Consider the following 15,846-nt stretch of genomic DNA (forward strand, 5'->3'; position numbering starts at 1 on the left):
GTGTACGAAGGCAGCCATGTGGAGGAGACCACCACGGACTCAAGGATCTAAGAGAAGACAGGAGTGCATGGAACATAACAGGCCAAGGGAGGGAGGAATGGGAGGTCAGGCCAGGTCACAGGGTCTCAGGCCATGGTAAGAGTCTGGGTTTTACTTCATGGAAATAGAAAGCCACAGAAGGTTTTAAGCCAGGGAGTGATCATCTGATATAGGTTTTAAGAGATCTGATTCTGTGTATAGAAATGACCGGAGGGGGCCAAGAACAAAAGAGGGGACTACTTTAGAAGTTAAGACAGGAGCTCGTGGTGCATTGGACTGGGTATTGACAGTGGATGATAAGAACATAAATTCAATAGCCCTTAACTAGAGTCAAAGGGCTTGATCACGGGAGCTTAGAGAGGTTGACTAGCTAACAGGGCTGGGACCAGGGTGGAAAGAGGTCACTTGCTTCAGGTGCAAAATTTACTCAGAAATCAAGAGAAATACTATGTTAATGCAAGGTTTTTAAAAAATCAAATTTAATGCAGAAAAGTCCATGATGAACAAAATATCAAATGTCTTTAAAAAAAAAAAAGGATCAGTAACAGTGCTGTGCTAAGCCATATAAGAAAGCTGAGGCAAAAGGGAAAAATCAGTAACTGATCCTGTCTTTACGTAAAAGTTTGACATTTTGTTCATTTCCTCATTCTTGTCCTGTCTAGCTGACCGTCCCCACCTGTAACACAAGAAGCCCCCATGTAACCCTCTGCTCTGAAGTCGATATTATGGAAAGAAAACTAATGACATAGATCATCACAAGCTCCCCGATGGTTTAGACAGTATCCCTTCTCCTTACTCTGGAGATTCAGACAGAAGGTGCAAAATAGTTGCTTCATAAATATTTCTGATGGAAGTGTTAATGGCTAAAATTTATCAGGCTCTTAACATGTTAGATACTTTGCCAAAAACTGTTAAGTACAATTATCTCATTTAATTCTCACAACAATTCTGAAGTAGGTATATAATTACCCCTGTTTTACCATGCCTGGCATATACTTGATAGGCATGTAATAAATATAGGAAGAAAGGAAGGATGAATAGATAGAAAGGAAAATAAGAGAAAGAAAAAGTGATAGGCCTTCCACTATTTCTTCAAAGTCCTATAGGAATAACTAGTGATTCCAAGTCTGGCAAACGCTATTCTCTAAAAAGTGCTATTCATCTTGTGTAAAAGGATTGGTAGAGCAAGGAAGCTAACCTTAAATATCACCTTCTTCCACAGGGAATATTTTTGATAAGTTGGGGTTTTTTTACACCTTTTCCCAACAGCTTTTCTCAGAACATAGTTCGGGAATATTTTTGATACGTTGGGTTTTTTTTACACCCTTTCCCAACAGCTTTTCTCAGAACATATTTCTTGAATTCATTCATTCCCATATACTTACTGAGCAATTACTATGCATCAGGCACAGATCTAGGTGCTGACAATACCAAGTGAGCCAAAGGAACCTGATCTGGGCCCTCCTGAGGCTTCCATGAGAGAGAGACAGAGAGAGAATGTGTGTGAGACAGACAGTAACAAGTAAGCAAACACATAAATAAAATCATAAATTATCATAAATGTTACACAATAAACACATCTGGGTCTGTGTTACACAATAAACACATTTGGGTCAAACACATAGGGAAGGGATGGGATCTCCCCTAGACAGGGTGGGCTCAACATAAGTAGACTCAGGGAGGCTCCCAACAGTCACGCTGCCAAATACGCTGTTAGAACTTTTGCAAATCAGATCAACCAAGCTCCCTACAGAATGTGACACCTGACAACCTAACCTGACCTGTTCCTATGCAGAACAGTTTTGAAAAGCAACACCCGTTTATCTATTTTCTGTACAAACAAATCCCATAGAGAAGTTATGCACACCATCAAGGGTTTAGGAATACAGTATCATGAAGGAATAGGAAGCGTTCTCCCTTCTGACCGCCCCACCCCATGGGCCCACCTAAATGTCTAGATTTATCGAATTCCAGAGGAGCCCCTTGAACATGACAATGTCAAGGAACCAAGGAAGGTAGGCTCTTTGAAAGTCAAGAGGAATTATGTGCAAAAAGATGGCAGCCCAGAGAAGGAAGAAGTTTCTCTGACGTTTCTCCTTACTTCTTGTTGCCTAATCCGCTTTCAAAGGCCGGTAACATAGAAGCGCTCCATTTTTCAAACCACTCCACCCAACGTAATGGTGCTTTGATCTCTAAAACATGAGAGGGGAGCAGTGGGTGGTGGAGGATATTAATGGCTTTGAAAGGTCAGTTAGAGAAGAAAAGAAATAAACAAGGAGAGAAACTATGAAGAGCAGAAGGGATGAGGGCAAACCATGCTTCCAGCTACCTGCCAAAATTAAAGGCAACTCCCGTGAGGCCATGTTTGACATATGAGTGTACTGTCCTCATTATTGGTCCCGGGCTATCATTGTGATTTTTCTGATAAATGGCATCTTGACTGCAATGTGCACATCCCTGCAGACGCTAGATACCAGGGGCAGATTTCTCTCTTAGTTGAGCTTCTTGGATAGAAGATTTCAACTCACTTCCAAGCTCTTTCACCCCTTATCAAACACCAGTCATTTCCCGGGGCCTTCAGTGGTGATGCTCTCTTGCTCCATCTCCTTCCCATAAGGCCCACCTGGTTCCTGCCAATAGCCGAGCTGCGTGTGGACCCGTGTGTGGAATACCAGTGACAGTGACCTGGTCACAGGACCCGAGAGCTATCAGATGTGCTGAAACAGGGCAAACAGTGCAAACTGAAGACTGGTCCCTTTTGGACTTTTCATGTGGGATCAAAGAGAATTGGCAAGTGAAAGGAACCTCTAAAAATAGCCAAAGTCCTTAAAAAGAAATAACGCAGAAGGAAACAAGTTTTATATGTCCTGATGCAGGCTCTGCAAAAACTAGGCCCTGGAAGGCTGGCGCTGGGGTGGGGGATTCTTTTCTTCCTGCCCTTGGGCTGTGACACCCACTGGGTCCCTTTGGGAATCCTGGGCCCCCCGCCCACTTCCTGCATGGTGCTGGACGCCTCTGCAGGAATGTAGCTCTTGGGGCACAGCTGGGGCCTCCGTGGCCCGCTTTCAAGATCCAGAATAGACTCTGACATGTGAAACGAGTTCCATGGGGTTTACAGTTCCTCTTTCGTATCCAAGCACCTTACAACACAAAACCGCACGCCAGGACTGCTAAGTCTTTTTCCAGAGATGCTTGGATATCTCTCTCTGGCAGAAATGGGAATTCTGTCTTTTTTATTTTTGAGTGTTTTGAGTGAGCATGGGGCCCTTGGAAACGAGGCTGCCCCATGGAGACGCAGCAGGATAAACTGATGTCTTGGGACTGAGGGTTTTATTCTTGGCTAAGCCACAGATTTGCTTTGATAAGCCGTCAGCCTCTGGGCGACCCGGTTCTCTTGGCTAAAGAAAAAGGAGAGCCATTCATCCAGCCGGGATAACAGCAGAAAGAGCAAATACGAAATGATTATCAAGTACCTAACGCAGAGTCTATACAACAGACACCCCAAGATGCTTGTTTACTCGTATAAAATGCTTTGTGAAACCCCAAGTGTTATAAAAATGTAAATAATCAACACGCTAAAACATAGGCTCTTATTAATTACACTCATGATACCTTTTATTTCCAAAGCACTCACTACATTGCAAGGCCCTTCCCAGGCCTCACGGCCCCATGATGGGATCGGTCCTGTAACAGCTTCCTTTTACAGATGAAGATCAGAGAGATTAAATGACTTGCCTGGTCATGCAAGTAGTTAAAGACGCAGGAGAAACCAAAAGCCGTGTCTATGAGAACTTCCCTTTTTCATGGCCTTTCTACCCCAGTCAAGAAGGAAGATCTTTTACTCAGTTTACCCAGTAGCCTCTGGCCTCACCCCAGCCCCTTTAAAAGTAAAAGCAAATGACCCTGCCGTGACAAAAGCCAAGACGGGGGCTTCCCTGGTGGCGCAGTGGTTGGGAGTCCGCCTGCCGATGCAGGGGACACGGGTTCGTGCCCCGGTTCGGGAAGATCCCACATGCCGTGGAGCGGCTGGGCCCGTAAGCCATGGCCGCTGAGCCTGCGCGTCCGGAGCCTGTGCTCCACAACGGGAGAGGCCACAACAGTGAGAGGTCCACGTACAGCAAAAAAAAATAAATAAATAATAATGTATGTAACACAGAGAGATCAGCTCGATGCTTTGTGACCACCTAGAGGGGTGGGATCGGGAGGGTGGGAGGGAGGGAGGCGCAAGAGGGAGGAGATATGGGGATATATGCATATGTATAGCTGATTCACTTTGTCATACAGCAGAAACTAACACAACATTGTAAAGCAATTATACTCCAGTAAAGTTACTAAATTAAAAAAAGAAAAATAATGTATGTAAAGCACTTAAGACAGTACCTGGTACACAGTAAATGCTCCAGAAAAGGTCACTATTTTATTATTTATGGACACATGTTATTATTTATGGGTATGTCCATAGGAGGCTATTGGGGAACATATGGTAGGGCAAGCCCTCGGTATTTCCAAAGAGATAACAAACACATGCTTCAAAAGACTGAGTTTGGAGAAGCCAAATTTTCCAGGTCAGGAGAGAAGAAAAAAAAAAAAAGACCCAACAAACAGACTCTCTTTCTATGAGCTGGAAGGTCTGCTGATTTCAAGAAAGGAATGTCCTTCCTGGGCTGGTTCTGGAGACTGTAACTTGCACAACAGATTCAAAAGATTTTTGAAGACACATCAATAAGAGAATGCTAGACTAAGGGGGCGAGGGCTGCCAGAGCCCCTGCAGAATCACTTTGCATTTGACTCGAAGCCCCAGGGCTTTAAAGCGTCCGTCTGCAGGAAGGATATTTCCGTTGAAGATGTGTGCAGGTCTTCAGGATGACTAAGTGCGTGCAGGATGCTCTGGTCCGGGGTGTACCATTAAAGTTCAAACAGAACTGGGGCCCGCAGAGCACACCGCTGCACCAGGGAGCGCTCTGTTTTTCCTCTCAAACGGAGGCTGTTTTCTCTAAGCGCTTAAAAGAATTCCTGACCTTCAACTAAAAGAGGCTCTATGGGGGAAGTGTTTTAGGGGTGGATAAGCCAGACTGCAGAGAATTAAAGACCCATAATCAAGGGAAGTTAGGTGGAGACCAGATGAGGAAAGCCTTACAGGTCATGGATATTGGAGGAGAGTCTTCAGAATGTATACGTCTGCTCAGGTTTTCTACTCTTCATTGAGTATGAGAGCTAAGGCTGGGATTGAGCAGTTGGGTGACACAGCCCAATTAGATGAACATCCCCTACTTCCTGTCGGCTACACTCTGTCTAAGCATCTATGCCCCTCTTATCCGAAGCGCAGCTTGATGACTCTGGTATGGGCCAAACTGTAAACTCCTTAAAGGCAGACACTGTGATTTCTACTACAGGTCCAGAATCCCTTATTTGAAAAGACTTGGGGCTAGATATGTTTCAGAATCCAGAATTTGGGGGCTTTTAGAAAGGTGGTATGGTATGTATACTGTATGTTACGGAACAACTCCAGTAGACGCTGGTCTAATAGCCTATAATCAAGCATGTCAGTACCTTTGAACCAGACTATATGAATATTAACAGGAAGTAGAATAAATAAAGACTTTAAATAGTCTCAGGACAGTTTGGGTCAGGTTTTGCCACATTTGAGTTATGAAAGGACTTCTGGTTTTCAGAGTCTTTTGCATTTCAGAATTACAGATTACGGATTTCGGGCCTTTCTTTTTCTTTTCCTTTTTTCCCCCTTCTTTTCTTTTGTAAATTTCCAGGACATCTGCAGCATCCTGCTCCTGGCAGGCGCTGAGTAGAAGTTGTCAACCAGAGTATAACATCTTTTTCTTTTAATATAAATTTATTTATTTATTTATTGGCTGCGTTGGGTCTCCATTGCTGCGCACGGGCTTTCTCTAGTTGCGGCGAGCGGGGGTTACTCTTCATTGCAGTGCACGGGCTTCTCATTGAGGTGGCTTCTCTTGTTGCGGAGCACGGGCTCTAGGTGCATGGGTTTCAGTAGTTGTGGCACGTGGGCTCAGCAGTTGTGGCTCATGGGCTCTAGAGCGCAGGCTCAGTAGTTGTGATGCATGGGCTTAGTTGCTCCTCAGCATGTGGGATCTTCCCAGACCAGAGCTCAAACCCGTGTCCCCTGCATTGGCAGGCGGATTCTTAACCACTGTGTCATCAGGGAAGCCCGAGTATGACATCTTGATCTCCCTGATATAATACCTGACTCTGGAAGCCAGGGAATAGTTTATTCTCAGTGACTTTGGGATATTTAAGGATTAGAAGGATCCTAAATTACAGAACAGGAAATGAAGACTACTGACCCCATAGGTTCTCTGTCATCCTGGACAGTAACACACACAAACCCAAGAAATATACTGAGAACTGGTCACTAGTGTATCAGAGCACCTAAGCAAATGAGAAGAGAGCTTCACTGTACATCAGGGATAAGGAAAAATTCTACCCTATCACTTAGAAAATGATATTTTCAAATATTGCTAAAAGATCACTAAATGTTAAAAATCAAGTTTGTTCAGTCCTAAGTCAATAGCACGGATGATTGGCAAAACTAAACAATAAGATACACAGAGGCTGAAAAAATCAAGCTAACGTCTATTGAATGCTTACAAGTTTCCAAGCGCTGGGCTCAGCACTTTGCATGCATTATCTTTTAAGACTTATGGAACTCTGTGCAATAGCTACAGTTTTGGGGCCCCATTCTGGAGATGAGGAAACTGAGGCTCTGAGGAATTTGCTAGTGAGTGTCCAGCCAGGACTCCAACCTCAGTTTAGCAGTCAGAGGAAAAAAGAAGGAAGGAAGGGAGGGAGGGAGGGAAGGAGGGAGGCAGAGAAAAGGAAGAATAGAGAGAGAAAGAAAAAAAAAAAAGCCTTGACTTAAAGCATTTGCCACTCTCTGTGGTATAAATACTCTCACTGGGGCCAATTTCAAGCCACTAATGGTTCAACAACTGGCTCGCAAAATTCATGAATATTTAATAATTGGCTTTCCCAAACTTGTAGGAGCCATCTCCTACACACCACTGCCAAGTCCATCCCCCGGCCATGTCCATAGTTTACTGCTAACTTTGCAAGATGAGATTTCAGCTCATGGAACAAAACTGCCTTAGGAAGTGATAGCCCAAGCCAGTCAGCCATGACTCCATTCCTTCCTCAGACCTGGTGCAGATCACCAAGGGTGGAGCAGGAAGAAAAGAAAGAAGAACACACTCCCTTTCCTCATCAGAGGAATGAAGTGGGTCCCTGCCAACCTGACACTCCCTGGCAGAAATAACAACACCCGGAACTTTTTCCAGACCCTACCAACTTTCTCTTGGTCAGATAAGGAGGTCAGACTTGAGACCAAAGGGTCTGACTCCTTCCTTTAGATCCTTTATTTCCTTAATATTTCCTTTGAAGAAGTAAGGAAGTATCTTCTACAAGATGGGAACCAGGTTTGGCCCTGCTTTTAACCCAGGGTAGGATATTCCAGCCCTAATTTGAACCCAATTAAAATACACGTGTGCTCTTGGCTTAGCTACTCTGTTAATACCTGTAGGACATCACCTTCTAATTAGGTGTCCTGATAATATGTTTCCATGAGAGCCTCCCGAGAAGGGATTGGCCTGGTATTCGATCAACAAACGTGCACAAGGCACTGATGATGTGCAGCCACCTGCTAAGGGCTGGGTCTAGAAAGAAAAGGCACAGCGTCTGTTCAGGGCCTCAGAGACTAATGAAGGAGATAGTCAAGCAAATATAGTTAAATTATATTTATTCACGCTTCCAACAAATGTCTATCAAATGCCCATTCAGTGCCAGGCATTTTACCAGGTACTAGGAGACCATGGTGAACAAGGCAGATTGGTTTGTACTGTCATGGAGCTGACAGCTCAGTCATGAAGAGAGACATGAATTAAATAATCACAAGAATGAAGGTGTAATTAGAAACTGAAGTAAGAGCTCTGAGGAAATGTTAGATGGTCCCCTGAGAACTAGAGGAATCTGATCCAATTAAGGGAAGTCAGGTAAGGCTTCCTTGAGGAACTGACAACTGAACTAAGACTTCAAGAAAAAGTAGAAGTTAACCAGGTGAGTGGGGTAAAGAGGAGGAGGAAAGGAACAGCGCTCCAGAGAGGGAACAGAGTAGGTAAAGGTCCTCAGGTAGGCGGGAATGCATGGTTTCAAGGAAGTGGAAGGCTAGTTTGGAGAGATGAGGAATGAGGCAGAGGAAGAGGCCAGGGCTGGTCCTCCCAGAGCCCCACAGGCCTTGTTCTGGCCTTAGTCTTTATCCCAGAGCAATGGGAAAACAATGAAGGCTTTAAGCAGGGCATATGCACAGCCATTACACCCAGTGCTGTGACAGAGTAAATGGAATGCTGCTATGGGAGCATTAGGGCATCAACTAATCTGAACTCGTGTGTGTGGAATGGAGGAAGAGTAGGGATGTCAGGGCTGGGGATGTGTCCAAGCAGGCTTCCTGGAGGAAGACATATCTGAGACGAATTTCTGAAGGATGAGTATGACTTAGAAAGGCAACGGTGGAAGGGTGGAGGAAGGGGGAGAGAGAGAACGTGGCTGGCTGAGTGTGAGGGTATGGGGAGACTCCAAGAAGAGCAGGCCAATAAGAGAAAAGGCAACAAGGTTAGGTGGAGACCAGATGAGGAAAGCCTTACAGGTCATGGTGGGGTCTGGGTTTTATCCTGACGGCAGCAGGGAACCCACTGACACAGTCAAAGATCTTCAGCAGGAGAGGGATACTCATTTTCACATGTTAGAAGGGTCCCTGGCAGCAGGGTGGAAAGTGGACTGGAAGAGAGCAGTGCTGGAGAAGAGAGGCCGCTGCCGCCTGCCTCAGCAGCCCAGGTGAGAGAAGGTGTTGCACCTGCACTCAGGCAGCACAGTGAGAATGGAGTAGGGAGGGTGATGCTAGGAGACATTAAAGAGGGACAGATGAAAGGGCTTTGTCACCAGTGAGATGGGTGGGAGTGATTTCTACTCTAATCAAAGAATAGTCTCAACAAAATGATTTCTATTTGTGCTGAGTCTTGCCTTATGACCTTGTACATGGTCAATTTCCGTAAATGCTCCATGTGTCCTTGGGAAGAACGGTGTTGACTAATTGTGGGGTGCAGGGTTCTCTTACATGGTTCATTCCATTAAACACGTTAATTGTGTATTTCGATCTTCCACATCCTTAGTATTTTCTTTTCTGTTTGCTCCATCATTTATGACAGAAATGTGTTAAAATTCCCCACTGTCATTGTGAATTGGTCAACAACTTCTCTTTACGTATTTGTCAATTTTCACTTTATATATTTTGAGGCTATGTCATTAAGTATACACGTTTAGAATTTTTATATCTTTCTGTTGAACTGATCCACTCTCCATTATGCAGTGATCCCTTTTATTCCTGATCATTCTTTTTGTCTTAGACCTACTTTATATGATATTAATATTGCCATACCAACTTTTAGTTTTTTGTTAACATCTGGTGTCTAGTTTTGTGTGTGTGTGTGTGTGTGTGTGTCTGTTTTTCATTCTTTTGCTTTTAACCTTTCTGTGTCCTCATGTTTTAAATGTGTCTCTTGTAGTCAGAGTGTAGATGGATTTTTTAAAAATCCAGTAGCTAGTAAATTTAGCCCATTTACATTTATTGTGATTATAAATGTATTTGAATTTACTTCTGCCACGTAATTATGAGCAATTTTTAAAAACATGTCTATTATTTTTCTCTTTTTTCTAGATTCCTTTGGATAAGTACAATTTTATTTATTTCACCTGTTTTCCCTTATCCCTACCAGTTGCTGACTGGAATTAATGCATTTTATTTCTTTTCTTTTAGTAGTTACCCTTAACGTTTAAACATGCATACTTGACTTATCAAATTCTAAGGTTAATTAATATCTCTAAGGCAGAGTTAAGGCTTTTGGGTGATTCCATTCAAAGATACAGGATCAAGGACTTAGGGCACATTTGAGACCAAAGGTGAGATCTGTTTTACATATGCTGGGTTTGAGGACACATACCCAATTATCACCTTAACGGATGCCTACACATCTACCTTCAGTGGCTTAATATACTTTGCAAAATATCCTCCTTCATGGGTATTCTGCATTGCTTAAGCAGTGACAGGAGTTAAAAACAAAATTAAAAAAATAAACATCACTGTTTGCCTTCCTTTGATTCTTAGAACCATGTCTTCCCTTTGACCTAGTCACCAGGGCCAAACTGAACACTAACGTGTCCTAGAAACAGCAAGCTTCACAAACATTCCTTCGGTAACTGTCGATAAGCTGAGAACTGAGTCTGAAACAGTGACCTGGATTCTCTCTTACATAATGATGGCTTACCTTTGCCTCCTCCATCTTCTCTACTATGTTTGTGGCTTAAATGACGAGGGAGGAGGGGCTTAGCTAATTTCTGCCACATATGAGAGGGAAGGAAAAACTCCATTTCCATACCAACTGAAAAAATTATTTTAAATTAAGCATTCAATCGCAGCTGACCTAGAGCACATCAGGATTCAACTAGTTCAACAAAACCACTCACTTGTATCTCCTAGAGGTCAGGTCACAGTTGTAAACTTTCCAAGTAGTGTTATGAATACTGTACCCAGTTAACCCTTCAGACAACTCTGAGGTAGGCAGGGTGGGGATGATTAGAGGAAACATCTCGGAAGGAACAAATGACTTGCCCGGGCTCCCAGAGCCAATCTGTGTGCAGCTGGGGCTGTACAGTGTTGCTCACTCTCCCACACTGAAAAGTGACTCTTGTATTCCTGCGTGAGAGCGTATACTTAACATCCTGTCCATGTGTCAGAGTTCAGGATCTCTTCCAGAGGCTACAGCTAACAAAATATATCAGGCTTAACATGGACGGTCCAATAGGCCTGGTGTTCCCCTCACTTTAGTGTCACTGGTAAGTCCAGAAAAATCTCCCCAGGGCCCCAAATCTCAGAGGGCTGGGCTTAGCACACCACGATGACATGGAGTCCATTGGGCTTGGTCTTTTCCATCTCCCAACACACACACAGATAACCCCTCCCCCCGACAGCCGACAAAAAGATAATACTAACCACAAGCAGGGCTTATACATTATGCTCAATGCCTGATTTCACACAGTTAATGGATTCATTTGTTAGAGCAATTTGTGAAAATCCCCAAGGGCCTGGTAAGGCTGCTGCCTAATGGTTTTATCACGTCATATACTTCCTTCATTCCTATCCTTTAATTAACAATACTAGATTGGCAAGGAACTCTGGACCAACCACTGCTAAAAATATAGGTAAATTGTGAATAAAGCAAAATGGGGGGAGGGGAATTTTCTGCCTCTGCAGTTCCCTCCACCAACAAAAAGAGGTTTCATTTTTTTGTATGTTTTGGCCGATTCGTAATCCCACTGATACAGTCTATCGAATTCACATTGACACAAGGCTTACTTTCAGGCATCAGCAAGTCACCTTCAGGTTTCAGGTACGGATCTGAACTTAAGGGCGACGGGAGAAATCTGAAGTCAGTGCAGCCACACCATCACCGTCCCTCTTACTGGGGGGAGCAGGCAGAGATCAGAGTCATGGGCTTGTATAACCCCAGGCTGCAGTACAATCAAGGGGGAGGGGATGCCCACCGGCCTCTGACACAAGGCCTTTAGCTTCGTGGTTTACACACACATGAATGTGAGCGTCAGTATAATTCTTGGACAGAACTGATGCCTCCAACCTCGGCCAGTGCATCTGTTCCCTGCATCCCAGTGGGATGGAAGAAAGAATGTAAATGGGAAGAGCCAAATCCATACGCAACACGTAGAAACCAACTTAATGGAGACTCCCCACGGGGGCTGGATCTAGAAGGGAGGCTGTCCTCACCACGCAATTACTGCACAACCAGGGCTAATGGGGACCTCCATTTGAGAAAATCCAGGGACGGCAAGAAACAAAATTCTGCCCATCGAAGATGGACAACACAAATGGCTCTTTGTACAGTGAAATGGCCACCACCAGTATATGATTATTTTCTCCTATACCAAATTAAGTACTCAGTAAGTGCTTGAAAACAAACAAAAAAAACCTGATGGAACAAAAAATATGGATTATCTCTTAGCTGTAATTTAAGGAAGAAGGATCATTGTTGTATGCTAATGAGAGGTGATGGGTGAAGATGCCCATGTTTGGAAGCACTAAACTGCTTTACATTGAGGGGATCCAGAACGGAGCGGAGGAGGAAGCGGAGGGAGAGGAAGATTGAAAGGCTGGGACGGAAAAGGACTGAGTACAGAGACAATGAGAGAGAGTGTGAGAGACAGAGGTGGGCACAGAGACTCAGAGGCTTGTGGGTAAAGAGAGGGTTTGGGAAGAGAGAGTGAGGGTTTGGGAAGGAAATGCAAAGTGCTGTGCAAGGTGAACTCTGCAGTCTGCCCTATGAAACTGATGTATATGAAATTAATTTTCCATATGTTATTGGACTATGTGAAAAGGGCTGGACAGAGTTTCACCATATGTGAAGGGGATATTTGGAGTGGTCTGACTTTAAAGATAGTTTATATGGTGTATGCAAAACTCTCTTTGGGGGTCCTTGGAGGAACTTCAAACCACGGCCCTTGTGGCTGTAGACTGGGAGAGATGTACTAGACACATTAAAATGCCTAGAGCAGAAGAAACACACGGAGGCTTCCAACATGAGCCCTAATTCCAAAGTCACCGGGACAAATCACCCAGATTGCTCCCTTGATTTCTGATGGAATCACCTTCTATGCGAGCAGCTCCGTGAGGCCGCTCCAGGGATGCGTGGATGGGAGTGTGAGAAATGCAGGAGGCTGGCTGGCCTTCCGTCAAGTTCACAGGGCTCCTAACACCTGGTGACCTGGGTTCTCTGGGAAATGAAGAGATGCACGGGGGCAAAAGCAGAGGCTGTGGGTGGTGACAGCCAATACCTGGGTCACAGATGAGTAACTTAAGGAATGATCAGGTCGTGGGGGCAGATGTATGTGCCAGGCAATGGGTAAAATCCCCACTTCTAATACTACTACTGCGGTCCCAGTAAAGTCACTTCACCTTGTCATGGCTATTAAAGGCAAGTTAGGGCTTTCTTTCAACAGACCCCTTTTGAGGCTCACTTACTAGCTGTTGACCTCGGACAGGCCACTGAGCAGCTGTAAGCTTTGGTTTCACTTTATAAAAACATGAGGATAACATTAGCATCTGCCTCAAAGAATTATGGTGAGGAGGACAGGAGTTAACTTGCAGCCCACAATATGTTAATGATGATCATTATTATGATAAGGCCACTTGATAATCAACGTGTACAATGAGCACCTACTCGCTCTTGTAAGATGAAGTTCTCATGTTGGTTTCCAAGTCTCCTCTTCACCTCTTTCTTGTACCGTCCTTGTAGTCAGCACCAATTCATTCTCCTAAATGGTGGGGTAAGTAGATATTTTAAAATACTAACGTTTATTGGCTTTGCTTTTTAGTCCTCAGCGGTGTCACGGATGCATTTTCACACTAAAAATATAAATTTGTATATAGTGGGTATATACAACATTAGAGGATGATAATAGGCAGTATGGTGGTTTCTGTGTCAACAGTAAGTATGTCTCATTAGAAAATAATTAGGAGGAAGATGGCCTTAGTCCTAGGAACAGAATACCGTCTTCCCTGTGTGATCTGACGATATACAGGAAGCTGTGGACCCAGGCAATTGCTAGCAGAACCTTCAAAATGCTCCACCCCATAAAATGTCCTTTGGCAGTGACTGCCATTTAACAAACCCCACTGATGGGGGCTTCCCGGGTGGCGCAGTGGTTGAGAGTTCTCCTGCCGATGCAGGGGACACAGGTTCGTGCCCCGGTGCGGGAGGATCCCACATGCCGCGGAGCGGCTGGGCTCGTGAGCCATGGCCGCTGAGCCTGCGCGTCCGGAGCCTGTGCTCCGCAACGGGAGAGGCCACAGCAGTGAGAGGCCTGCGTACCGCAAAAAAAAAAAAACAAACACAACACCTCCACGTGCCTTCTTCTCCAGCTCTGGTTCTGTTCCCACCAGTAAACCCAGAACTGTCCTTTACAAATTAACTGTTGGCTGCCTCGGAAATGCCCCTCACCGCCACCTACCCCGCCCCCGCCTTCCCCATGGGTCTCCCATGCCCAAGCTCCCGGGGCTATCTCCATACAAGGGCCTCAGCACCTGGCCAAAACAGTGGGAGGGTGGAGGGCACAACCTCAGTGCTGGCCTCTCGGCATTTGCGGGTTTCAGCCAGACCCTGAGTGTTATTTTAGTGCAACTTCGGCGTTTAATTTGAGGATGTGTGTGGATCAGAAGGAGGAACCAAAACATTATTTTTTTTCCTCTCCGCCAAATGATCAAATTTGATGTTCTAAAAAACACACAGCCTGGTCCAGAGCTGTGTCCAATTGGGAAGTGCGACATGCCTGAAAATCCCTCCCCTACCAGGGACCATCCTTCCTTAACCACTGGCCACAGCACAGGCCTGTTTACTGTGGACAGCACCTGGGCAGTCTGTGGTTACCACCCGCCCAGGAGCCTGTGCCCTGAGGCTCTCCTTCCCTTCTTGAAAGTGCACGCTGCACCTTTGCTGGAAGAACGTTCTACAGGGTTGTTTAATTTCTTACAGCCTTGAAAGCGCCATAACCAGGAGCTGCTCAGCCATGGCTGAAGGGGAAATCACAACCTTCACAGCCCTGACCGAGAAGTTTAATCTGCCTCCAGGGAATTACAAGAAGCCCAAACTCCTCTACTGTAGCAACGGGGGCCACTTCCTGAGGATCCTTCCAGATGGCACAGTGGATGGGACAAGGGACAGGAGTGACCAGCACAGTAAGCACCCATCTCACCTTTCTGGTGCCTTCCTTAGTCAAGGACGGAAGAAGGGAGGATAGCTAAAGAAGGGCTGTACCCTCTTCCCCAAGGCTCTATTCAGGCATGACACCCTCAGAGGCAGGGGGAACAAGGTGTAAAGGGTCTACGTGTGGAAAAGGGGGAGTTGTGAAGGCTACAGCCTGCCTAAAGAGGTCCTATTTCAAGAGTTTAAGAGGACTCTCTGTTGACCTAACACAACTGCTGTGAGATCAGACTGGCTACCAATGTTCAGTTGTTCCAGATTTCTGTAACTAGCGAGAGGTCTGGTCCCCAGGGCCCTGCTCGCTCCATGACAGGAAGGGCCACAAGGGGCAGGGTTGGCAAACCGCCCCCCCCCCCAAAGACATGGGCTCAGTTTCAAGTTAACTGACTCTCCAGGTTATCTTCCTACTGGGCTTGATTTGTGAAATCCTAGTTCATAATCGTAGTCTTACACATCATAAGTTGTGCTTGCTCTCACATCTGCATATTGTACAGATGTGTTTGGGGTAACCGGGAGGAGTGAAGTCATTCTCCAGACCTTATAGAAACCAAAGGGCAAGAGCGATTCCAGCCAAAGGCCGACTATCTCTTCCGGGCTTTCCTGCCAGCCCAGCTCCCAGATGGTGTTGATAAATGGAGGTATGACCTTGGAGAAAAGAATCTCCTCGACTATCTAAGAAACAAAATCTCTTCGTTGTGCTTTAGTACTTCCGGCGGTGGTGTGTATGTTTGATGTTAGGTGTCTGGGTCCTACTGTGATGTGCTCAGGGATTCCCTGAGCACCACCAAGGCTTTAGATGTTGGAGAGGAGCCAGAAGTCAGATCTGGTCCCTGATAGGAGGGTCTGTAGGGTCAGACGTGTCACGCACCAAGAGAAGGAACGTGTGGATGCAATCAGGAGACACAGAATAGCACGGGTGGAAATTAAGGTTGCTGCAGGATGGCTTTAAAATGAAATG

The 15,846-nt window shown here is 45.3% G+C and overlaps 1 protein-coding gene across 2 annotated transcripts in view; it reads left to right on the forward strand.

Annotated features, from left to right (window-relative positions):
• FGF1 (fibroblast growth factor 1) overlaps window positions 1–15,846 on the forward strand; it is a 99,461-nt gene that overhangs the window by 63,734 nt on the left and 19,881 nt on the right. For both annotated transcript variants that reach the window (XM_060008626.1, XM_060008627.1), the window contains exon 3: window positions 14,661–14,863. In XM_060008626.1, the coding sequence (XP_059864609.1) occupies window positions 14,695–14,863 (169 nt within the window). In that variant the 5' untranslated portion in view covers window positions 14,661–14,694. The remainder of the gene's footprint in view (window positions 1–14,660; window positions 14,864–15,846) is intronic.

Source organism: Delphinus delphis, chromosome 3, assembly GCF_949987515.2.
Source record: "Delphinus delphis chromosome 3, mDelDel1.2, whole genome shotgun sequence".
Lineage (NCBI taxonomy): Eukaryota > Metazoa > Chordata > Mammalia > Artiodactyla > Delphinidae > Delphinus > Delphinus delphis.